We start from the raw sequence: 27,261 nt of genomic DNA, 5'->3' as shown, positions 1-27,261 counted from the left end.
AACTTCTGCCCATGGCAGTGAGAGGTTGAAAATGTCCTTGAATACTCCCGCCAGTTGGTTGGCACAGGTTTTCAGAGCCATCAGGACCTTTCGTCTTGCTAGGGTTCACTCTCTTTAAAGACAGTCTAACATCGATCTCTGAGATGGAGATCACAGGGTCAACAGGTGCAGCAGGGACCTTCACATCTGTGGTTGTGTTCTCCCTTTCAAAGCGGGCATAGAAGGCATTGAGTTCATTTGGTAGTGAAGCATCACTGCCATTCATGCTATTTGGGTTTCGCTTTGTAGGAAGTAATGTCTTGCAGACCCTGCCAGAGTTGCCATGCATCCGATGTCGCCTCCGACCTCTCTCAAAATTGTCTCTTCACCTTTGAAATAGCCATCCGCAAATCATACCTGGTTTTCTGGTTCGCTAGATTTGAATGCCACAGATCTAGCCCTCAGTAGATGTCGTACCTCCTTGTTCATCCACGGCTTTTGGTTTGGGAATGTGCAGTAAGTCTTTGTCAGCACACACTCATCCACACAGGTTTTAAAGAAGTCGGTAACAACTGCAGCATACTCATCCAGATTCAAAGATGAGTCCCTGAATACAGTCCAGTCCACTGATTCAAAGCAGTCCTGTAGGTGCTCCTGTGCTTCCCTTGTCCAAACCTTCTTGGTCCTCACTGCTGGTGCTGCAGTCTTCAGTCTCTGCCTATACTCAGGGAGTAGAAGTACAGCCAGGTGATCAGACTTCCCAAAGTGAGGGCGTGGAATAGCACGGTAGGCACTCCTGATGGTGGTGTAGCAATAGTCCAGCGTGTTGTTTCCTCTAGTATTGCAAGTGATCTGTTGATGATAGTTGCTTAGTGATTTTTTTCAGATTGGCCTGGTTAAAATCTCCCAAAACAATGGTGAAGGCATTAGGGTACACTGTTTTGTGCATGTTGATCCCATTGCTCAGATTATCTAAAGCCTGATTGACATTGGCCTGAGGTGGAATGTAAACTGCTATCAAACTGACCCCAGAGAACTCCTGTGGTAGGTAAAAAGGATGGCACTTTACTGCTAGATATTCCAGGTCTGGTGAGCAGAACTGGGACAGCACTGGTATATTTGTGCGCCAAGAGGAGTTACTCCTCCACCTCTGCTCTTGAGAGACTCTATAGATCTATCCTGACGGTATATAGTAAACACGGCAATCTGGATGTCTGCATCTGGTACGGAAGGGGTTAATCAGGATTCCGTGCAACAAAGGACACACATGGTCCTAATGCCCCTCTGATTCAGCACCATTGCTCTGAGATCATCAGTTTTCTTCACCAGAGACTGCACGTTTGGCAGCAAGATAGTCAGTATAGGAGTTTAAGACCCCGTTTCTTAAATGCACTTGTAACCCCGCTTTGCACCCACCCTTCCTCCGTAGTATCCAATGTGGGCACTTCCGACCACAATCGGTGTTGCTTTCATCAGTTTTAAGCAGCAATAGTTTGTTTAAATGCATTAAGACATCTTTGTTGACGTTACTGATCTTGGAAGCAGTTGTGCTTTTTAGCTGTGTCAGGCTGAAATGGGAATATTTAATCATGTCCATTTAGAGTACTGCTGCTACTCGAAAGTAGCCCTAGGTGCCCCAGAAGTAAGAATCATCACAAACCCCCACATCTCCTGATGAACCTTTGATCTCAGTATCTGGAGTTGACATGTGGGCTATCTTTAGGAGGGTGAATCCAAGAAAAGCATTCGGACCAGATAGAGTACCTGGCCAAGTACTAAAGACATGTGCTGACCAACTAGCTCTTTAACCTCTCTTTTCAGCAATGTGTGGTACCCACCTTCAGCTCCAATCATACCAATGCCCAAGAAGAGCATGGTGACCTGCCTCACTGACTATTGACCAGTTCCACCTATATCAACAGTGAAGAAGTGCTTTGAGCGACTGGTGACAAAACATATCAGCTCCTGCCTGTCAGGCAACTTGGATCGGTTCCAATTTGCCTATCGGAGCAACAGTCCATAGCAGATGCCATCTCATTGACTCTTCACTCAGCCCTGGAACATCTGGACAGCAAAGGTGCATACAGCAGGATGCCCTTAATTGACTACAGCTCAGCATTTAATACCATCATCCCCTCAAAGCCATTCAATAAGCTCTAAGACCTTGGCTTCAGTACCTCCTTGTACAATTGGATCCTGGATTTTCTCACTTCCCGTCAGTTTGATCAGAACAACATCTCTTCCATGATCTCCTTCAGCATAGATGCACCATGAGGCCGTGTGCTTAGTCCCCTGCTCTACACCACTTTACACCCATGACTATGTGGCTAAGTACAGCTCCAACACCATATTCAAGTTTGCTGATGACACCACTGTGGTGGGCTGAATCAAAGGTGGTGATGAATCAACATATAGGAGGGAGATTGAAAATTTGGCTGAATGGTGTCATAAGAGTTCAATGTCAGCAAGACCAAGGAGCTAGTTGTAGACTTCAGGAGAGGGAAACCAGAGGTCCATGAGCCAGTCCTCAATGGAGAATCAGACATGGAGAAGGTTAGGAACTGGGAGTTACCACTTCAGAGGACCTGTCCTGGACCCCACACATAAATATAATTGTGAAGAAAGCACAGCAGCACATCTACTTCCTTAGGAGCCTGCAGAGATACAGCATGACATCAAAAACTTTGACAAATTTCTATAGCGGAGAGTGTACTGACTGGCTGCATCACAGCCTGGTGTGGAAACACCAATGCCTTTGAATGGAAAATCCTACAAAAGATAGTGGATTTGCTCAGAACGTAATGGGTAAAGCCCCCCAACCATTGAGCACACCTACATGAAACAGTATCGTAGGAAAGCAGCATCCATCATCAGATATCCCCACCACCAGGCCGTGCTTTCTTCTTGCTGCTACCATCAAGTTAGAAGGTAGAAGAACCTCAGGACTTGCATCACAAGGTTCAAGAACAGTTACTACCACTCAATCATCGGTCTCCTGAACAAAAGGGGCATCCACACTCACATGCCCATTCATTGAGATGTTCTCACAACAAATGATCACACTTTAGGGGCTCTTTATCTTGTTATTTTATGTTCTTGTTATTTATATTTGCATTTGCACAGTTTGTTGTCTTCTGCACTCTAGTTGGTCTTTCATTGATCCTGTTATAGTCACTATTCTATAGATTTTCAGAGTATGCCCACAGGAAAATAAATCTCAGAGTTTTATGTGGAGACAAATATGTACTCTAATGATAAAAGTCACTTTGAACTTTAGATGGGTCACATGTCCTGTTTCTGTGCTGTAGTGCTTTATGACTCTATGGGCACAACTCGAAGGAGACATTAGATCAGGTGACTCAATGGCTGATCAGAGATTTTTAAGGAACATTCTAAAAGGGACTGGGGAACTTTAAGGAGTGAGTTCCAGATCTGCCAGTAGGCCAGCCTGCCAGTAATGGGCAAAGACCATGATGTTGCTTTTGTAAGTATACACAGATTAGCTGAATCAAGCAAGTGGTGCCTTTAAGAGAATACTGCAGAAAGAATTCAGTAAATACTGAATTCTAACATAATATAAATGATAATAATCACAATGAAAGACAATGGCTTTGAGTGAATTAAATATTTTAACTCCCATTTCAAAATTACACAGCAAGACCTCAAGGAATGAAGATCAGAAAATGCAGTTTGCTTCTTACAAACACCTACATAAAACTGGTAGTCTGAGGAACAGTAACATTTAATTATATATATATATATAAGAAATAAGTAAGACTATTTATAGAGACGCTCATCTCTAACTATTTCTCAGGTGAAATACACAACATATCACAAAATAAAACTTTCCACAGGACATTCAAAATACAAAGGATAAACTGATCTGACAAGAAATATTTTAGTAAAGTTGAGAATCCCTGGTGAAACTTCAAATTTCATAGTTCCTGAATTTTCTTAGTAATTCTGAGGGAGCATCGGCTGACCAGCGGAAATGATAGTGGCAGTCGCTGATGTTGAAAATTCCTAAAGGAAGAAAAAATTGAACAAGTTATAGGATCATAGAGCCTTACAGCATAAAAATGTGCTTTTCTTCTATACCAAATTTTTTGCCCACCTACAGTATGTTAATCCTATTCCCGTCTCCACATCCTTCTACACCCAACTATTCACTTTTCTGCCTAAATGTCTCTCAAACATCACAATTGTATCTAGTATTTATTTCAAAATTGCACCTTATCGCCACCTTCAAGGACAATTACGTGTGGGCATCTCTTGAAAGAATATAAAAAGTGTAAAGACAGTCATAAACACAAATAACTCAGTCACTTTAGAGATTGTATCATGTGAGGCTACTCTCCAACATTAGTGTCTAAAGTTCCAAGCTGTCTGGCTACATCTGTGGGCAAAGCCACAGTAAAACACTAAACAGGCACTATAAGTTTATTGTTTAGTTTTAATTTGTGTTTTTAATTATAAGTTGTCCAGTCCTGATATCAAAGCCATTGGTTGTTGAAACAATGATGGAGTAGAAGTGTAAATGTTAGTGTATCTTTCATTTGGTCACAAAAGAATTTTGTCAATCTTGAAAGGACAGCCTGGAGAAAGCATGTAAAGGATTACAAACACAGAAAGGAACTGTTGACTGAGGCCCCTTCTTATAACCAGGAGCAGGTTCAATTATTTAAGCTTTCTCAACAGAACAAAAGAGAATTGTAGTTTCACACATTTAAAAGGACTCCACTACAAAGCAGATTATTTATAGAATCTTGGGAGTCCAGCCTAAAGGAACAACTACTACACTTGTCAGAATTGACTTTAGAAAAATGCTTATAGGCATGTAAAGCTGTTGAATTTCCCAGAGCAAGACTAGAACAAGAAAAAGGCAGAATTGAGTAAGCACGGCTTAAATGGTCAAATATAGTGGGGAGCAACATGATCAGTTGAAAATAAAAAAAAATTCTCTTTACCACAGTAAGCATCCATATTGTCACAGAAAATCACTTTGGCAAACTGCAAGAGTAAAGCCGACTATGGGCAGCACAATCCACAAGATGTGGTTGATCTTCACTCTGCAATGAGAATATCTGGGTACCAAACCATTGTCAATGGCTAGGGAGAATCTGTGCAAACAATCTCAGGAAGTTGATGGACAGGTCACAATTACTGATAATGTACATGAGCAATATACAATAATGACTCAGAGCAAAACACACAAAGCAAAATGAACTCAAATGGTCAGGCAGTTCAAGGGAAATTAGGAAAGGTCCGGTCAAACAGTCTAAACCTGAAGTGTTGATTGTCCAATTCTTCCATAAATGCTGCATGATCTGCTGAGTTCTTCCAGTATTTTGTGTGTTACTCTAGGTTCCCAGTACCTACATATTCTTATGGCTCTAAAACGATTTAGCACTTCCATTGCTGAGAGATCAAATGTCAGTCTGTTTTAAGTGCAGAAGAGTTTGGTACTTCCATAGAGGATTTCCCAAAGTTATATTTAATTCAGGAGGTTGAAATTTCAGTTTGGTCTAGCAACTGTCTCTGCACATCTGGTTATACTTGCACAGCTCTAAACAAGACCACTGACACACAGAAGTGACCTTACCAACTACCCTCAAATCAGTGGTCAAAAATTGCTTCTGGTCAGTTTTAGATCTCACTTGTGGGCAAACCCACTATACCTGCAGTGCATTGGGCCACTCCCCAAAACAACCAGTTCCCAGATGCACTTTAGAATATTACCCAAACCTTCTTAAGGCTCTCTGCTGAAAGCCCTGCTCCTAACATTCCTCTCAAAGATCAGCAAAACAAAAATTGTTCTGTCTAAGCTCTCAGTGAAGCTTCCCAGTTTCAAGCTTCAGCATTGAGCAAAACAGCTTGAATAACAAATTCAACCAACTAAACCTCAGACTACTATAGAACACATGAATGTCTAGATGAAGTGAAACCAAGAAGAGAACACAAAAGATGTATCAGGTGTTGGCCATTCAACCTATCAAACCTTCTCAACCATTCATCAGGAATGTGGCAGATCTTCTATCTCACCTCTGTTTACCTGGCCTACTTACATATCCCTTATATCCAGAAATGTACTCATGCCACGTTTATATGAACTCAATGGCACAGCTTCCAGGGTTGAAAACTGTAAAGGCAGACTACCATGAAGAAATGCTTTCTTGTCTCAATCCCAACCAGACTATCCCTTATTCCACTCCGTGAGGCCTGGTTTAAGGCTCTTCAGCCTGGAGAAACATCCTCTTGCATCCAGCCTGGAAAGCCCTAAGAATTTAGGATGTTTTGATGAAACCTCCTCACATTCTTCAAAACTCTAGAGGATACACTCCTCAGTCTCTCTCAATATTGGGCTTCCAGCCAAAGGATTTCAGCCCAAAACATTCCTCCTGCATTTTGTGTGTACTGCATTAAATAATTTTTAATTAGTTTTCATCAGACATAGCAAAAGGTCACCCTGTGATTGTTGGTCCAATTTGTGAAACTCCCAAAGTCACTGTTTCTCCCAAACATAGTAAAATTATCTCAAATGAACTGGCTATGCCAGCCTATTACTTCATGATTTTTTAATGGCTTCTATCCCAGTCTTTGAATTACTTCCTCATGTTGTATCTTGAACCACATGTTCTGGGATTTCTGACTAATTTCCACAAGTAGATTTTAGAAATGGGATAGAACCAAGCATGCTTTAAAATGGGGATACTGCTGTTTAATAATGTCTTTAATGGTTTATTCAAAAGTTATTGAAAGATAGAAGAGTTTATAAACACAAGAGTTTCCACAGATTCTGGAAATCCAGAGCAACACACACAAAATGCTGGAGAAACTCTGCAGATCAGGCAACATCTATGGAGACCCTCGGTCCAAAATATCAACTGTTTATTCCTCTTCATAGATGCTGCCTGATCTGCTGAGTTCCTCCAGCATTTTGTTTGTGCTACAGAGGAATACTTATTGTATTGTAATTAGCCATGGAGAGATATGGTTCAAAATATCTTAGGATAATGAGTAAAATGTTATTCAAAATTCAGATTATGATTGGGATGAATTTCATTATTTGAGAATAGTTTACGATGTTCAGCTTCTAAAAGACTTTCCCACAAATGATAAAGCTCCACTCTAAGAGACCTACACTTTTGTTTGGTAATGAGTATCCGAATGTTAGCAACAGTTATGTTAGCTGGCGGCATCACCATTAGGTTATTGATCATTTGACATTAATTGCACCTTCAGTAAATCTATATCTTTTCACTATGTAAAATTTATTTTCCTTTGCTTACGTGGAGAAGTGGGATCCTCGGCAAAATGTTGATCCTCATTTATCACTTCTGTCTCTTTGACTCCAGCTCCATCACTGTCAGCCTGTTGCACAGGAGAACTTTCATTCCAATCTTCCTCTGTAGTTTGTCTTTGTTCCCCTGTCATGGTGGAGCCATCAGAATCTGCAGTAGGCGCTTCCAGCATTGGTTCTTTCTTACTTCTTACTGCCCAGTGCATTGTCTAGAAGATGCAATATATTGTATGAATACCTTTTCTATCTGTTAAGGACTGGTACTGTGAAAATATATCTGTATCCCTGAAGCGTTTATGAATTTGTAACTTCTGTAAAATGTAGTGTGACAAAATGGAACCTATGAAATCCCAGAATGCTTTGCTGGTTTGGATAGAGGCTTAAAGGAAGCTGTGTGTGTTTTGTGACAAGAGATGTGTGTTTTATGGCGGGGGTGGGATGTTTTGACAACAGGGGTAAACAGGACACAGTTTCTAAAGAACAAATGTCAGAACCAGATAAAGATGGAGATAACAGAGGAACGTTATGGAACGGAGTTAATTACTGTTCTCTGGAAAAAGTATAAAAATGGTTTATTTTGAGGTATAGGATTGAAGCTTTTTCTAGATGAAATGTATGGAGTAGCTTCCCTTGCAAGGGAGTACATGCGTCTATAATTTGATCCACTTTGAATTTATTGTAGTTTGTTTCTGTGTGCAAGAAGACCTAGCTGAACAGTATACGACAGTACCAAAGATATATAGAGTTTAGTTGAGATGTTTTGTCCAGACAATGTGTGGTATCTGCATCAATATAATAATTATCACTTTCCCAAGAGCTCATCAACTATGGAAGCCACATGGCTTAGAACCCATTAGTTTTGGAATGGACCTGTTAAGGAATTCACCAAATAGGGATACTAGGGCTCACAAAAGCACAAACTTGATAGAGTTCCATCTGTCAGTCTTCAGTATTAGTACTGATATTTATAGAAACTGCCTGATACAGATCCCCACAGTACTCCCAAATGCAGATAGAAGACTGTTTTTATTTCTATTAATAATTTCAGTCGTAATTGCAATTGAAACTAAAGATAAAGGTTATTCTTATTATCTTTAATATGCCCACTGGATGCAAAGCAGTCAAGCTGAGATCAAAAAATCACCATGCATTAATTTTAAGCAGGCTTTACCTACTATAAACACTCCCCTTTGGATACTGAGATACAAAGTCTTGCAGTTGGGAATGTTACAGGATACCTTCGACCAGGGCAACCTACATAATGATGCAAGTTACCATTTTGTTGCATGTATTTTTTGTAATTGGTCTAAGCATGCGGTGGCAATTTACAATTTGACAGAATAATCTCTGTTCAGCAACAGGGGAGAGCAGCTTGCATATTATACACAGCCAGCAAAAAGGCTCATGGTTTGGAAACATTTCCCAACATATTCAGTGATCCCAATGCGTCAGCATAAGGGCAACTTCTACACTTCATCACATCAAGCAACATTAAAACCCTGGGAGCCTTAATTCAATTTGCATTACAAATCTGATGTTTTTCTCTAGTTCAAAAGAGCAAGATGCTTCAGATGCATTTTTGTGTCACATTCACAGTTACCATCACAACCACAATTTGCTCAGAAGGACAAACCTTTCCAGTGAAAATATATTCATTATGATTCATTAATGTATTTTTTTCAAAGCTACCGGAGGCTATTACACTCACATAGTAAGAAGAAAGGTGAGTGATGGCTGGTAAGGCAGACTTTAAGAATGATTAGTCCTCAAACTTAAAAGTACTTTGATCCGGTATTAGAATCCACTGATCATTTCCCCATTGAGTGTTCCTATCAGAAGAGACTCCAGGCCGGTAATATTACATGGGAAAAACAGGCTTTAACTCTCTACAGGAGTGTTTAAGACAATGCATTTGTGCTTCTTATGCTTGCTCCTCCCTGACTTTCTGCAACCATATTATGCATTACTTACAATCAAACGTCAAGCTCTCTAAACTCCTACGGCCAAAGCAGCAACATCATTCAGCACTTCACACAAATGTACCATGTCACTTCTGTCATTTTACAGGTAATCTTAGCTGTGTCCACTCTGTACACATTTTCCCTTTCCCCACCTCAAGACAGAACAGCTAGCAAATGTCACCAGGATCCTCAGCCAATCAGCTAAGTTGGAACAATAGTTAGATTTTATTCTTGCCTCCGTTTAGTTGCTTGCCCAAAATATTTCTGCCATGTTGGCTGGTGTCTTGGGTATGAGTCCGCAATGTGTACAGAATTCACTTCACCCCACCACTGCCCAGGAGTCCTAAAATGAACTACAGGTTTCTGGAAAGGACAGGGTCCCATTCAGTGCCTCCCAGCAGAGCAGCAAGGACCCGTTCCACTGGCACAAGACATTCAGGAGGTAGCTGATTCAACAATTGGCCAGTCTTTCCTCTAATCCAACACCATTCCAACCAGAACAGCCAATTAGATTAAATCCCAACCTCTGCTGTGGAGGTAGAATTTGTATTTTTCTCTCTCTTCCCCCATATGTTTTGTCTAGGTCCTCTAGCTTCTTATAGATTCCAAAGACCGGGGGGAGGGGAGGGGTGGTAGGTTAACTGATCATTAGAAAATATCCAGTGTGTCGGTGAGGGGTAGAATGTGGGGGGGGGGGGCAGTGTATCCATGGAAATTTGGGAAAGCTAGACTGGGTTCAAGTAGTATTGGTATAAAACAAATGCATGATGGTTGGTGCAGACTAGGTGGGGCAAAGGGCCTGTTTCTACACTGTATCTTTTTTACGGCAATATGCTGTCGTAGTTAGTATTTTACAAATCCATATTCTTCCAGATTCCCAGATATGATTGACTCTTGAAAATAACAATACTCTGGGGCTTTGGCACAAGTTGTAGATGCTGTTCATGCACAGTCAGCACTTTACAAAGACCGATGTAGTTGTGACAGTATCTTGCTCCCATCTTGACTCATCCCACCCTATTCCCCCTTCTGCACCTGGTGTTAATGGAGAATATTACTCCATTATTCTTTAAACACAGCCTTTAGGGAATTTATCAAGAATCTGGAAGGTGATATACAGAAAGGCACATGCATACACAGTATTGTACCTCATCTTGAAATAGTGAAAACACCAACATGTACAACATGTTTAAGGAGAATAAATGGTGGAAGACATGCACAGGTCAAATTGTTCTCACATGCCTATATTCCATAAAGACAATAGTTCCAAATAAAGAGAAAGAAATTGCATTTGTTCCTTCCAATGGCATCAATCTTATGGAAGTTGACAAGGGAATTGTCTATATGAGACTTTTGTACACTTTTAGAATTGTAAAGGTCCATAAAACTGAAAGAAGTAAGAGTGTTTCTAAGCATAAATCAATGGATAATGGTAGCCTTTAGTAGCAATATGGAGACGGTTCAAATCCCCAGATGCATTAAGTCTGAAGTCCACTGGAAGACAGTAAGTAGGTTTATCTCTCAGACAAAATGTGCAAATGAACCACTACCTACCATTTTGACAGCATCACTTAGAGCCTCCCACTGACGAAATGGAATTGCAATCTTGCTGCGATACCAGTGGTCATAGCGGGAACGTCGGTCTTCATCGGTCAGGGTTGCTTTCGCTTGCTGCAGCTTCTGAAACTGCTCCACTGGATTTGCAGAAGTAAAACAGAAACTGGTTAATGATTCTGAAAACTCCTGCTCTCCACAGCACTCCATCCAGGACTAGAGCTGTTCGCACGCCTATTGTCCCCTGTGGCAGTGAGACTGCAGCCACAGGATCAGGGGGCTGAGGTAGAGTTACTGAAGGCACCAGATAGGGATTTCACTTTAATTGGCTGAACGTACAGGGGCAGGGGGGGTTATGCTAGAGCCGTACAGAGTATGGTTCTGGATTTCTCATTACAGGAAAGATGTAATTGAAGGACAAAATGTCATCAAGGTTGGAGATTTTAATTATGAAGAAACATTGTCTATGCTGGGTTTGCCTCTTTAAATACAGTATAATGAATATTGCAGTCAGATTAAATTGAAGTGCAGAACACAATGAGAGGTCAAGATAGTGGCAATGAAAAATAAGAGGAGAAGATTTAATAATTGGTTGAAGCATGAGAAAGTAATTGAAGGGAAAAAATCATGCAGATTTCAAGGGTGACTCGTGGTGGGGTGTGGAACTGTTGATAGCCTGGTAAAGGATGAAGTAATCAGCAACGTTTAATAATACTTGGACTGGTGAAATGTGTCATCACTCACACGGCTACCAACCAAGAGCTGGAAAGTCGGTGGCCCTTATTTGCACAACACAGATACAGTGAGCTGACTGGCCTTGCACTGGATTCTAAAATTCTACAAACTGGACATTAAATGACAATGCAAGGAAACACAGTCACACAAAGAACGTTGAAAATCTGGAACACACGTTTACAAAGATCTGTTGCCAGTTCTTCAAAATTAAGTCCAGGGATGGGATATTTACAGAGGAACACATGGCTAAGTTTGTTGTTACAAAGAGAGTGGTTGATATCTGGATCACATTGTCACAGGTTGTGATAGAATCAGATACAAAACAACATCATTCACTTAGAAAAGTTCTGAATAATCAGACAAGGTGATCTTGTGGAAGAAAGATCATGTTTGACCAATCTATTGAAATGTTTTGAAGACAAAATTCTAAGGATAAAGGTGATTCAGAAGACCTAAATTCAGAATACCTAAAATTTCAATTTGGCACTTCATCCTGGCCATGCTCTCTTCTCACTGCTACCAGCAGGAGGTTCAGAAGCTTTAGATCCCACACTCCAGGTTCAGGAACAGTTAATACCCTTCAATTAACTGAACTAGTGTGGATAACTTCACTCACCACAATACTGAAATGACTCCACATCCTATAGAATCACCTACAAGGGTCTACAACTCATGTGTTCAGTATTATTTAATTGCTTTTTCATTATTATTTGCATGATTTCTCTTCTTTTGCACTTTGGCTGTTTGTCTCTCAATGTTAATTATAGTTTTTTAATAAACTCTATTGCTTTGAGTTGTAAGAAATTGAATCTCAAGGTAGTGAAGTATGTACCTTGATAGCAATTTTTCTTTGAACTTTGTTAAGCTACTGCATCAAAGTTTACAATGAAAAAATGCAATCTTGTGGTAGAGGAGAAAAATAAAAATAAGATTGGCTGGCTAATAGAGAAAAAAAATAGGCAAAATGGTGCTTCTAATTGGTGAAATGTAATGACTAGTGTACCACAGTGATTGAATCTGCCACAACATTTTATGATTTATGTAAATGAATTGGATGAAAACACTGAAGAATTGATTACCGTACTAGCTTGCCAGAGAGAGGTAGGAAGTTGTGGAAATGATAAAATTTAAAATGATAGGATTAAGTGAGTGGTGAAAGATCCAGCACATGGAGTACCTTTTCACTGGGGGGAAGAAGAAACAGGGAAAGAGTTTATCTAAATGGGAAGAGATTGCAACCTCCAAGATACTGGAGATACTGGGTGCTCAGGTTTGTTATTCACAATAGTGTAGGAGGTGTAGCAGGTAATTAGGAAAGCTGACAGAATGTTATTGTTCGTTCATAGATGAATTGAGTGTAAAAATAGGGAAGATGTGTTTGAGCTCCATTGGCAAGAGCACCTGTAGAATATTGTAAACAGTACCGGTCTTAAAAAACTCATGGAAGTTTACTACTGCATTGGAAGCATTTTAGAGGTTTATTAACTAATACGTGAAATTAACAGGTTGCTTTATGAGGAATGGTTGGTCACGTTGAGACCAGAAGAATGAAAGGGAACACAATATCTTCAGGTGTCTTGAAAGATTAAATATGGACAAGAATATGCTTCCTCTTGTGGGAGACCGTAGAACATGCTGGTCACTTTAAAAATATGGAGTCATATATTTAAGACAATGAGACAAAACATTCTTTTGGGGGGGTCTTGAGTCTTTGAAAGTGGAGTTTTCAACATTTTTAATTTAGGTAGGCATATATTTGATAAGCAAGGGATTGGAAAGATGCCATGGGGAAACAGGAAATGAGAGGTCAAGTGTAGAACTGGGTCAACCAAGACTTTTTTTTTAAAAAACTTTTGGGATCTGGTCTCACACACAGCCAGCTTTTACTGCTCTTGAGACGATGGTGTTGACATACTGTACTTCTTCTGATGAAGTTACTCCCAAAGTTTTCGAAAAGAGAATTCCAGGATTTAGACCTAATGATGAAGGAAAGGTGATACATTTCCATTTCGGAATGGTGTCTTCTTAGCGGGGAACGTACAGGTGACAGTGCTCCCAAACACCTACTACCTTGGTCCTTTTTGGGAGGCAGAGGCTTCTGTCTATAACACGTGTTATAGACAGTTCAGTGTTTAAGGTGGTTGACAGGGTGCAAACTAAGCACTGTGTTTTGTCCTTTTTAGAAGGCTGTGACCTGAGGGGGGCAAGCAACCCACTCTTGCTCCCACTGACTTCAAATATAAGAGCACTCTAAATCTCTTCAATGACAAGACCTATCAAATGCACAATAAAATGAAATGCCTGCTATCCAAGGATGGGATTTGAACTGACAACTCTTGATGCCAGGTCAAACATGGGAATTGATGATACAGACGTACTTCAGCAGTGATTTCAAGAAATCGCTGCATCAGGCTGAAGTTGTCCCAGACAAACAAATCCTGAAACAGTAAAATTGGTGTAACATTATTCAACAGTACATTTGATACATCTGCCCACATGCATTGACAGTAATATTCATACTCATTCATTATATTCATAGTATTTAGCAGTACAAAATACTCAAATGAAAACCACCTCCGCTATAGATCCATGCTCTTGTATTATCTGTATGGCAAGTCAATTTGGTCCAATTTGTGTAGGTACAATTTAGAATACTAAAGTGGACAAGCTTGTTTTATTTTCCAGGATGAATAAGGAGTATCTCTGTAACAGGAATTAAATCAATCATCTCTCAAAGCTATATAAAAGCTAACAAAAACAAATGGAAATATACATACTACCTGTGGCAACAGAGAGGATTATTTCCATCACTTAAATTGAGAGATATTTATTTAATGAATATACCACTGCATCATCCATCATGGCATCACTGAAATGCTGATGAGAAGCTGTTTATCTAGGCTATTTTCCTTCCTATTGAAGCTCTTTGAGGGGCAAGGACAAAGAAAATATATTTATGGAAAGCTTGAATTACAGTACCCTAATTTAATATAACACACAGTCCATCAGGTTCAAATATACAGCATGGCTCATAATCTCCATGACTCATGCACCCATGATGTGGACAAACAGATAAACAATCACTCATGACAATCTTCAATATCGCATTATGCTTTAGAGGTTCTTGCCTACACTTGTATCTTTTTCATAAAGATGGATAAGCTTCTGTTCCTTTCACTATATTAGTTTATATTTGTTTTGTATTTTTCAAACACTTCTTTCTACAGAATCACAAAATAGTTACAGTAAAAGTGAAGTCATTTAGCTGTCAAATCTGTACTGGCTTAAAGAGCAATGTAGTACCACCTCACTGTCCTCTTTCCACAACCTTGCACATTCTTTTCTTTGTATACCTAACCTTTCTGAAAGCTACAATTGAATTTACCAGCTAAGCACCCACTGTATAAAAAAATCTTCTCCTTTTGCCATTTATGTTAAATCAGCATTGCCTAGTTCACAACTTTTCTGCCAATTTGAACAACTTTTCTCTGCCTAGATCCTTCATGATTTTAAATATCAGAATTGGACCTCCTTGTAACCAAGGAAACAGAAACCAAGAAATCTCAGTTTCTCTAGACTATTCAGATAACTAGTGTCCCCCATTGCTGGATTCTTTTTGCCAAATCTCTTTTGCAAGTTGGATCGGAAGCAGAAAATGGTGAAGTCCAATAACTGGTAGAGGTTTATAATATTAGGAGAGGCATGGATAGAGTAGACTGGGAGAATCTTTTTCCCAGGGTGGAAATGTCTAATACCAGAGGGCATGCATTTAAGGTGAGAGGGGGTAAGTTCAAAGAGAATGTGAGGAGTTAGCTTTTAACTCAGAGAGTGGTGGATATCTGGAGTGTGCTGCCTGGTATGGTGGTAGAGGTAAATACATTAGAGGCTTTTAAAAGACATTTAGGAAAATGAATATGAAGATAGAGGGATATGGACATTGTGTAGTTCTGAGGGATTAGCTTTGGTGGGGGTGGTTTTGGTTTACTTTTTAGCTGGTTTGATAAATTGTGGGCCAAAGGTTCTGTTCCTGTGTACTGTTCAAAGGTATCAAAGGTACATTTAATGTCAGAGAAATGTATACAATATATATCTTTTATCATCGCAACTATCCACGAAAACAGAGGAGTGCCCACAAAGAATGAATGAGTTAAATGTTCGAGCCCCACAGCATCCACTCCCCCCCAGCTATCCCCTCCCATGCGTAAGCAGCAACAAAGCAACTGTTCTATGTTCTACGTTCTAACTCACTATTCGTAAAAGAGGAGGTGGAAGTGTGCAAGTACAAAAGTTCAAAGGAACCTCTGTGGATTTGGGAAACTTCAGCTTGGAGCATCCTGACTATATCTCAGTCTGCACTGATTCACCCAGCACATCATCTAGATTTATCCAACTAAATAAATCACTTTGCTGGAGCAAAGTGCCATCAGACGTTCAGTGGGCACAGTTTAATCTTAATACAGCCTTACCTGCTTTTGGATTATCTGGATGTTTGTCAGGATGGCAGCTCAGGGCCTTGGCTTTAAATTCTGCCAAAATTTGCTCTGTCTGACAAAATAAATATTAAATCATTGCACAACTTCAGATAAAAAGATAAACCTTAAGTCACTAATGTCATCAGAACAACACTGGTAAACTTATCAGACAGCATTTCCTTTTACGTATTTATTGCCTCTATTGGTTACTTTATTTTGCAGCCATGGAAGTGAATGCTTGACATGATGTAATACATTTGCCAAGGCAACAGCTAATGCTCAGTCCTCTGCATGTACAGTAGTAAATATTGCAAACTGCGTCACATTCTCAGTGTGAGATATTAATTTGTGTTTTAATGACACCAATCTGATACAGAATGCTCTGACTCATTACAATGCAATACAGGAAGAATGATGTTTAAATATATCAGTCTAAATCTGTATGCAAAATACAATGCACACTTCTGACACATCCGTTGTATTAGAATCTCCAATTTTAAGGGAAGTGCTAAATCAAAGCAAACCTTCTAAACTTAAGAATATAACTTGACTTGTACTTAGGTTTTGAAACCCTTGAAATAGCACAGAACGCTAACCTAGACATTTCCCGGTGCTGCCTGTAAGGAGTTTGTATGTCCTCCCCGTGACCGTGTGGGCTTCCTCTGGCCTCCCACAGTCACGTACTGGTCGGTAGGTTAATTGGTCACTGTGAATTGTCCCGTGATTAGGCTAGGGTTAAATTGGGGGATTGCATCATAATGTATTAACTCTTGTAATTACACAAGAGCTAATACGTTATGATGCAGTCGACATACAAGGTCCTCGTTAAATATTTGTTTGGTTTCTTTTCTCGGTCCTTTCTCTTATCTTGCTCCAGTGTCTGTTAATGTCAGCCATTTCCTGGGGCCACATACCATCCTGTGGAACAGTACCTCACATGTACGTACATTATCAATAGGGCACTACCATTGAGGATGTTTTATGAGATTGTTTCAATAAACAATTGAAAATTCCCAGAATGTGGATATTGACAAAACCAATATTGATTGTCAATATCCAATTGCTTCTACAAAGATGGTGGTGAACTGTCTTCTCAAACAACAGCAGCTTGCTGGATGAAGTTAGACAGACAATTCCAGAAGTGGAGGGAAGTTATCACTGATACACATCAATCGGGATGTCATGTGATTTCCTGCCGTCATGTTCCTAGGCAGTAACGGTTGCAAGTGTCATGTAGAAAAATCTTTGGCAAATTACTGCAGTGCAATTTGTAGATGGCACACATGCCAACCTGAGTGTGCCAGTCCGAACGTGGATGGATGTTCTTTATGGGTTACAAAGCAGGTGTGCTGCTGTGTTCTGGGGCGCAGTGAAATTGTATTTATTTATTTGTTTGTTTAGGCCGAGCACGGAATAGGCCCGTCTGGCCCTTTGAGCTGTACTATTCAGCAATACCCAAATTTAATCCTAGCCTAATCACAGGGCAATTTACAATGCCAGTTAACCTTCCAACTGATCCATCTTTGGACTGTGAAAGGAAATCAGAGCACCCAGAGGAAACCCACATGGTCATGGGGAGTATGTAGAAACTCTTTACATGCAGTGGCGGGAATTGAACCCAGGTTGCCTGTACTGTAAAGCGCTGTGCTAAGCACTATGCTACCATGCTCCCCACATTAGGGGGAGAGAAGACGTCAGAATTCACAGCCTCCGAATTGTCCTTGTAGTCCTGGTTCTGTAAATATAGAACGTAGAACACTACAGCACAATACAGGCCCGTCAGCCCATGATATTTTGCTGACATTTTAACCTACTCCAAGATCAATATAACCCTTCCCTCCCACACAGCCCTCCAATTTTCTTTCATCCGTGTGCTATCCAGGAGTCTCTGAAATGTCTCTAATGTCCTCTACTACCACCCCCAACATGTGTTCTGTGCACTAACTACTCTGTAAAAATACCTACCTGTGACATCCACTTATACTTTCCTCCACTCAAATTCAAACTATGCTCTCTCTTATCAGCCACTGCTATCCTAGGAAAAGGTGCTGGCTGTCCATTGTATCTATGCCTCTTAGCATCTTATGTGCTGTGCTCTTCATGCTGGACGTTGGAGAACTGAGACACCCAGTGTCTCCCGGGAAGCTACGTCTGCATGAAGTGCATCCGGCTGCAGCTCCTTGAAGACCGTGTTAGGGATCTGGAGCAGCAACTGGATGACCTTCAGCTTGTTCAGGAGAGTGAGGATATAATTGATCAGAGTTACAGGGAAGTAGTCACCCCGAAGTTATAGGAAGTGAGTAGCTGGGTGACTGTTAGGAGAAATGGAAATAGGCAGTGAGAGCAGAGCACCCCTGTGGCCATTCAAAAACAAGTATACCGCTTTGGATACTTTTGTGGGAGACAATGTCCCGGGACAATGCCACGGCGACCGGGTTACAGGCACTGAGCATGGGTTTGTGGTGCAGAGGGAAAGAGAGAGAAGAAGGGAGCTATAGCCATAGGGGACTCGATAGTGAGAGAAACAGACAGGAAACTTTGTGGACATGAATGGGATGGTATATAGTCTCCCAGGTGCCAGGGTCAGGGACGTCTCAGATCGTATCCACAACATTTTGGAGAAGAAAGGGGAGCAGCCAGATGTCTTAGTACATATTGGTACCAATGACATAGGAAAGAAAAGCAAAGAGGTCCTGAAAAAAGAATTGAGAGAGCTAGGTCAAAAGCTGAGAAACAGAACCTCCCAGGTAGTAATTTCTGGATTGCTCCCTTTGCCGCGCACTAGTGAGGGTAGAAACAGGATGATCTGGCAGATAAGTGCGTGGCTGAGAAGTTGGTGCAGCGGGCAGAGCTTCAGGCTCTTAGATAATTGGGATATCTTTTGGGAGAGGTATGAGCTGTTCAAAAGTGATGGGTTGCACCCGAACCCGAGGGGGACCAATATTCTCGCAGGCAGGTTTGTTAGAGCTGTCGGGGAGGGTTTAAACTAACTTGGCAGGGGGGTGGGAACCGGAGTGAAGGGACACAAGAAAGGACGGATGGTAAAAAAGTAAAGATAGTGTGCAGTCAGATTGTCAGGAAGGACAGGCAGGTGATGAGACTTAGTTGCAGCCAACAGGCTGAGTATCAAATCATTAGGGATGCAGAGTCAGAAAGGATAGCAAACACAGTACTCAAGGTGTTAAATCTAAATGCGCATAGTATAAGAAATAAGGTGGATGATCTTGTTGCAATATTACAGATTGCCAGGTATGATGTTGTGGCTAACACTGAATCGTGGCTGAAGGATGGTATTAATTTTGGAACTGAATGTCCAAGATTACACATTATATCAGAGGGATAGAAAGGTAGGCAGAAGGGGTGGTGTGGCTCTGCTGGTAAAGAATAGTATCAAATCTGTAGAAAGATGTGACATAGGATTGGAAGATGTTGAATCCTTGTGGGTTGAGTTAAGAAACTTCAAGTGTAAAAGGACATTGACAGCAGTTATATACAGGCATCCCAGCAGTGGCTGGGAGGCGGACCACAGGTTACTACAGGAAATAGAAAAGGTGAGTCAAAAGGGCAATGTTATGGTAGTTATGGGAGATTTTAACATGCAGGTCGATTGGGAAAATCAGGTTGGTAATGGATCTCAAGAGAGTGAGTTTGTTGAATGCCTAAGAGACTGCTTTTTAGAGCAGTTTGTCGTTGAGCCTAATAGGGGATCAGCTATACTGGATTGGGTGTTATGTAATGAACTGGAGGAGATTAGGGAGCTTAAGGTAAAAGGACCCTTAGGAACCAGTGATCACAATATGACTGTGTTCAGCTTAAAATTTGAGAGGGAGAAAGTAAAGTCTGATGTAGCAGTATTTCAGTGGAGTAAGGGAAATTTCAGTGGTATGAGAGAGGAGTTGGCCAAAGTAAATTGGAAGGAGATGCTGGCAGGGATGACAGCAGAGCAGCAATGGTGTGCATTTCTGGGAAAAATGAGGAAGGTGCGGGACATGTATTCCAATAATGAAGAGATACTCAAATGGTAAAATAGTATAACCGTGACTGACAAGGGAAGTCAAAGCTATTACAAAGGCAAAAGAAAGGGCATACAACAAAGCAAAAACTAGTAGGAAGATAGAGGATTGGGAAGTTTTTAAAAACCTACAGAGAGCAACTGAAAAAATCATTGGAAGGGAAAAGATGAAATATGAAAGCAAGCTAGCAAATAATATAAAGTGGATAGTAAAAGTTTTTTCAAGTATGTTAAAAATAAAAGAGAAATGAAAATAGATATACTGTAGATCCGCTAGATTAGAAAATGAGCCAGGAGAAATAGGGGACAAGAAGATGGCTGGTGAACTAAATGAAGGTGCCACACGTGAGGCTGCTTACCAAGTTAAGAGCCTATGGTATTACAAGAAAGTTACTGACATGGTTAGAGCATTGGCTGATTGGTAGGAAGCAGTGAGTGGGAACAAAAGGATCCCTTACTGGTTGGCTGGCAGTGACTAGTGGTGTTCCGCAGGGGTCGGTGTTGGCACCATTTCTCTTTATGCTGTAAATAAATGATTTAGATGATGGAATAGATGGGTTTGTTGCCAAGTTTGCAGATGATACAAAGGTTGGTGGAGGGGCAGGTAGTGTTGAGGAAACAGGTAGATGCAGAACTTAGACAGATTGGGAGAATGGGCAAGTTAGTTGCAAATGAATTACAATGTTGGAAAATGCATGGTCATGCACTTTGGCAGTAGAAATAAATATGCAAATTATTTTCTAAATGGGGAGAAAACCCAGGAATCTGAGATGCAAAGGGACTTGGGAGTCCTTTTGCAGAACACCCTGAAGGTCAACTTGCAGGTTGATTCAATGGTGAGGAAGGCAAGTGCCACGTTAGCATTCATTTCAAGAGGTCTAGAATACAAGAGCAAGGATGTGATGCTGAGGCTTTATAAGGCACTGGTTAAGACCTCACCTTGAGTATTGTGAACAGTTTTGGGCCCCTAATCTTAGAAGAGATGTGTTGGAATTGGAGAAGGGTCAGAGGAGGTTTCCAGGAATGAAAGGGTTATTATATAAGGAACATTTGATAGCTCTGGGTCTGTACTCTCTGAAGTTCAGAAGGATGATGGGGAATTTCATTGAAACTTTTCAAAGTTGAAAGGCCTAGACAGAGTAGATGTGGAGAGTCATGATGGGAGAGCACAGCCTCAGGATAAAGGGGTGCCCTTTCAAAACAGAGATGTGGTTAAATTTCTCTAGCCAAAAGGTGGTGAATTTGTCAAATTTGTTGCCACATGCAGCTGTGGATTCCAGGTCGTTGGGTGTATTTAAGGCAGAGATTGATAGGTTCTTGATTAGACATTGCATCAAAGGTTATGGGGAGGCCGGGAACTGGGGTTGAGGAGAAAGAAAAAAAGGATCAGCCATGATTGAATGGCCGAGCAGAATTGATGGGCCAGATGGCCTGATACTGCTCCTATGTCTTATGGTCTTATGCACCTCCATCAAGTCACCATCCAGTTCTATCAGGTCAATCCTAAAGTCTGACCACCCCCAAGATGTTAATGAATGTCAAGGAAACCGATCAGATTTATTTTTTGTGCAATAAAGTCAGGTAACAGAGAAGAGTTCCCACAGATTCTATAGGCTCCTGCTTTACCTGGGGTTATTGTTGCATTGTCACATACAGCGTTGTTCTTCTTTGTACCACATCTGTAAAGAGTTCTGAAGCTGCGGGGTTCTGACAAAATTCAAACTGAGCATCTGTGATCACGTCATTTTTGAGTAAGTGCTATTTATTATACTGTTGATCGTGTTGTCTTTGCTGATAATAGGATATGACGCAATTGGTCAATTTGGATTTGTGTTCCTGCTGTGGACATCATGTAATCAAGTGTACACAATAGATTCTTAATAATAAATGATCCAAGTAAATTAGACAACAAATTACATGCTTTTGTAAACTTTTCAGTCCTGAAATCCTCCAAGGTCTCTATATTCCACTACTGGTTGTGCATCTCATCTCTTTTCTCCCAAGTACTAGGAATTGTTCTCTTTTTTCAGCCACCTTGTTCACAAAGCATGGAATTCCTTCCCTAAAGCTTTCTGATTATTTTCTTTTCAGATATGCCTCTCTAACAGAATTTTGCACCATCTGCCAAATTGTACTCTTCTTGAGATTGGCCTCTCTCGTTATCAAATACGCGTTTATAAGAAGTGTCTTGAAATGTTGAACTAGTTTAAAGATAAGGCCACAACCATAAGGCATAGGGGCTCCCCTTTAGAGCAGAGATAAGGAGGAATTTCTTTAGCCAATGGCTGGTGAATCTGTGGAATTCATTCCCAAAGCTGGCTCTATGTCTTGTGGTGTGTGGACTTACCTTTAAACTAATTCAACATCTCAAGGCACTCTTGTAAATACATATTTATAGGGACAGAATTAGGCCATTCAACCCATTGAGTCTGCTGTTACTCAATCCTGATTTATTTTCCCTCTCAACTACATTCTTCTGCCTTATCCCTGTAACCATAGACACCCTTACGAATCAAGAACCTATCAACTTTCACTTGAAATACAGTATACCCAATGACTTGGCCTCTACAGCCAGCTTTAGCAACTAATTCCACAAATTCACCCATCCATTGGCTAAAGAAATTCCTCCTTATCTCTGTTTAAAGGGGAGTCCTTCTATTCCGAAGCTGTGCCCACTGGTCCTAGACTCCCTCACTATTAGGAACATCTTCTCAACATCTACTCTATCTAGGCCTTTCAATATTCAATAGGTTTCAATGAGATTTCCTCTTGTAAACTTAAGTGAAAACGGGCCCAGAGCAATCAAATAATCCTCGTATAAACCCTTTCATTCCAGGGATCTTTCTTGTGAACCTCCTCTGAACTTTCTCCAATGCCAGCACGTCCTTTCTTAGATATGGGGCCCTGAACTGCTCACATTAATAATGGTCTGACCAATTCCTTATAAAGCCTGATCTTTCTGCATGCAGGCATAGTCTACTTCATTTGTTGAGAAGTTACCAATGGAACTAAACACTCTTCAATCTGTGAATATCATGAATTCTGACCTTATCATGGCGGAGTTTGTGGTGAGCATGGGGGGGGGGGGGGAAGAGGTCATGAAGCAGTCGCAGAAGCTTAGACTTAACACACTGAGGAACTTGAAGGATATCTCAACACTACAAACATCTTAACTTATGCCTGATGTGACTCCAACCACTGGAGTGTTTTACTTTGAAATATATATTGGGCTCCTCAGTGACAGAATCAGTTAAACACTGCTGTGATGTCAAGGCCAGTCACTTGCACCTCGTATCTGTAAAAATAGGGGACAAGCTCTCCTCTACAATCACTGAGCACCGGTGCCCAACAAGGCTGTGTACTCAGCCCCCTGGTGTACTCACTGTACACCCATGATTGTGTAACCAAGTTTCCATCGAACTCAATATATAAGTTTGCTGATGACACCACAATTGTAGGCCGTATCTTAGGCAATGATGAGCCTGAGTACGGAGAGGAAATTAAGAACTTAGTGGCATGATGCAAAGACAATAACCTATCCCTCAACGTCAGCAAGACGAAGGAATTGGTTGTTGACTTCAGAAGGAGTAGCGGACCGCACGACCCCATCTACATCGGTGGTGCGCAGGTGGAACAGGTCAAAACCTTTACGTTCCTTGGGGTGAACATCACAAATGATCTGATTTGGTCTAACCAAGCAGAGTCCACTGCCAAGAATGCCCACCAGCACCTTTACTTCCTGAGAAAGCTGCAGAAATTTGGCCTGTCCCCTAAAACTCTCACTAATTTTTATAGATGCACTGTAGAAAGCATTTTTCTAGGGTGCATCACAGCCTGGTATGGAAGTTGTCCTGTCCAAGACCGGAAGAAGCTGCAGAAGATCGTGAACCTAGCCCAGCACATCAAACAAACCAATCTTCCATCCTTGGACTCACTTTACACCACACGCTGTCGGAGCAATGCTGTCAGGATAATCAAGGACATGACCCACCCAGCCAACACACTTTTTGTCCCCCTTCCCTCCAGGAGAAGGTTCAGGAGCATGAAGATTCGTGCAGCCAGATTTGGGAACAGCTTCTTTCCAACTGTGATAAGACTGCTGAACAAATCCTGACGCAGATCTGGGCCGTACCTTCCAAATATCTGGAGCTGACTTGCACTACCTTACTTTCCCTTTTCTATTTTCTAATTATGATTTATAATTTAAATTTTTATTATATTTACTTCAATTTGTACTCCAGGGAGCGCGAAGCACAGAATCGAATATCGCTGTGATGATTGTACACTCTAGTATCAAGTGTTTGGTGAGAATAAAAGTAAAGTATATCTGGGATTCAGCTGGACAGAAGCTGTGATGAGGTTCAGAGCCAAGTGGTCATGCTGAAGTCAAAACTAGGAAATAGTGCAAGTTATTAGTGAGTAAGTACCATTCCATCACTGTTGATAACACCCTTCATCACTTTGCTAAATATTGCAGACATACCAATGAGGCAGTAATTAGCTAGATTCTATTTATCCTTTATTTTGAACAAGACATACCTGGGCAAATTACAATTTACTGAATAAGATTCTAGCTAGGCTGGAGGTAAATTCATTCTAGAGTGTGACTCTTTAGTACTGGGATACTGTTTGGCACAGTAACAACGTTGTCTCAACTTTGCAAAATCGTATGAAATGAATCACATTGGCTCTGATTAAAACTTTCCAGGAGGATGCAGAGATGGATTACCTTCTCAGCACTTCTGCCTGAATGTGTATGATTGCAATATTGCTGATCTGTGGTTGGAAGATTGATTTCCTGTTCAGTGGCATGCCATTAGTTAATCAAACTAATTAAAGCATTAGTTAATCAAGCCAGGAGTTCAGCTTCAGGTATTTTGGCTGGCTCTTTTCCTGGCATGCAGTTCTGCAATCCTCATTGAATCAGAATGGATCCCAATCTTGATTTTAACAGTAGAATGAGGAATATGCTGAACTATGGAGGTCACACATTATGGTGACAATTTCTGCTGAAGATGTTTGTAAACAGTGCCTCACTTGAGCTGCCAGATCTCTTCCAAATTTATCCCATTCAAACCTTAGACTTCAGTGCTACATAACAAGGAGCGTGTCCCTAGCATGAGGACAAGCCCTCCATAGACTTTCTCTCAAAGATGAACTTTTTTACATTTCTGTTTAGAGATACAGGCTCACACTGCCCAATTACACCCATGTGACCAATTAACCTACAATCCCATATGTCTTTGGAAAGCGGGAGGAACCCCATGCAGGCACTGGGAGAATGTATGACTTCCTTACAGACAGCAGTGGGAACTGAACCCAGGTCACTGGCACTCTAATGGCGTCACACTAACCACTGCACTACCATACCACCCTAACCTCATGGTTCAGCATATCCCTCATTCTACTGACACAAATCAAGACTAGGGATTCAATGGGGAATATCTTCCTGATCAACTAAACAGCATGCCATTGAACAGCAAAGCAATCTTCCAACTTTAAATCAAGAGGAGGAAATTTCAAAAATATTGTGTGACAGTCACTTCTATCAATGCTATCAAGGAGAAAAGGTTCCAGCTGAGAATAAGGACAATTATGTTTATCCCTCTTGCTGTTCACTCACTTTTGGTGGAGGTCCAATGTAGTAACAGTGGCATTGAACTCACCAACCTACATTTAAATCTATAATGTTACACATCATATACATGTAATTTGCCTGAGCCCACATTAAGGTTCACATTAGGTTACAAATGTGCTATATGGGACAGGTGCACACTGACACACAATTACAATACTGTACATTCCACATCGTTCAAAGATCCATAATGACCCACCAAACAACCTGGCAAAATCCTCCTTTGGAGTCTGATATCTAAACTGGGAAATGCTGTTCCAAAGACTGGACATTCAGAATCATATACAGACCACAGCACAACAATCAGCAGGACACCGCCACCGCAGATGCCAGGTCACTGTCCAAAGGCAGGAGGGAGAAGCCCTTGGGAGTCCTCAACGTTGATTCCCGGCTCAAAGGTGGACAAAGAAGCTTCCTCCTGCTACCTTCACTTAGCTGATGAATCAATGCTCCTCCATTTGAATCGCACTTAGAATAGCATTGGGTCACCATTTACCAGGAATCCAACTGGAGGCTAATAAATACTGTGGCTAGACCAACTGGTCAGATGCAAGGTATCCTGTAGTGATTAACTCTTTTCCTAACACCCACAAGATCAGCCCACAATCTACAATCACAAGTCAGGGACACGTGGGAATATTCTCCCCTGTGTGGGTGAGTGAAACTCCAATAGTTCCCGAGAAACTCAACACTATTCGGGACAAAACAACTAGCGTGACTGGCACCCCATCTTCCCCCACTAAACATTCACTCCCTCTACCACCACCCAAAAAATGCAATGCAGTTCCTTAAGTCTGCAAACTCGACCACAAAGAACAAGGGCAGCGGGTGTACGAAAAAAAAAGTCCCCGTCCAAATCGCAGGCCATCAAGGTGTGGAATACAGTATATCAGCGGTCCTTCATTGTCACTGGGTCGAAATCCTGGAATTCCTTCCCAGTACCACTGGGGAAGGGGTCTTCAGCAAAACAATTGCAACAATTCAAGAAGGTTGTTCACCAGCACCTTCCGAAGATAATTACTGTTGGGCAATAATTGTTAAACCTTGCCTGGGACATCCCACCTCAGTATATATTAACCCACAATGTGATTGATGCCTGTTGTCTCACTTTTGGTGGACGCCCGCCCTTCAATGAGATATGGACTGGCATATTGTAAAGTGCTGGCCCGCAGTATAATCAAATGCAAGGAATCCTGCACAGAGATGCCCGCTGGACAGCTACTCAGAGACAAACTGGAGTGCGTTAGGAAACAGTTAGGTCTCTGCACCCGTCACAACACCACCCCTGCCCCCACTAGGAGGTACACTTGTCAGCCTAAGGATTCTAACCCATTAAATGCCGTAAAGTGGATTTCTCTCACCGTGGACAGTTCATCGCACCCGAGCAGCTGGTAATAGTCGTCTTCCTCCTCGGTTGTGAAATTCAGCATCGCGTCCATCCGTGGAGCCTGTAGCTGACTCTGGCACTAGTCCCGCTCCAGCTAATTTAGAGCCAGGCTGCGCAGCGGCCGTTTATAAAGAGCAGCTCCACTCGGAGCGGATGTGCCGCCCACCTGCCACCATGACATACGCGCACGGCCAGGCCAGTCTCCACCTCCAGGGATTTTCGCCTC

The 27,261-nt window shown here is 41.3% G+C and overlaps 1 protein-coding gene across 1 annotated transcript; it reads right to left on the bottom strand.

The window, feature by feature from the left end:
• Positions 1-3,585: 3,585 nt before the first annotated feature.
• On the bottom strand, positions 3,586-27,221 carry dnajc12 (DnaJ (Hsp40) homolog, subfamily C, member 12). The gene is made up of 5 exons (XM_059947340.1): positions 27,010-27,221; positions 15,996-16,074; positions 10,795-10,934; positions 7,269-7,488; positions 3,586-4,002 (listed from the first exon to the last, which is right to left on the bottom strand). The coding sequence occupies exons 1-5, from the start codon at positions 27,085-27,087 to the stop codon at positions 3,908-3,910; spliced, it is 612 nt and encodes a 203-aa protein (XP_059803323.1). The 5' UTR covers positions 27,088-27,221; the 3' UTR covers positions 3,586-3,907.
• Positions 27,222-27,261: the final 40 nt, after the last annotated feature.

The sequence above is a fragment of the Hypanus sabinus genome, chromosome 22 (assembly GCF_030144855.1).
Source record: "Hypanus sabinus isolate sHypSab1 chromosome 22, sHypSab1.hap1, whole genome shotgun sequence".
Taxonomy (NCBI): Eukaryota; Metazoa; Chordata; class Chondrichthyes; order Myliobatiformes; family Dasyatidae; genus Hypanus; species Hypanus sabinus.
Note: the sequence above shows the minus strand (reverse complement) of the source record. Positions and strands in the feature narration are given on the sequence as shown.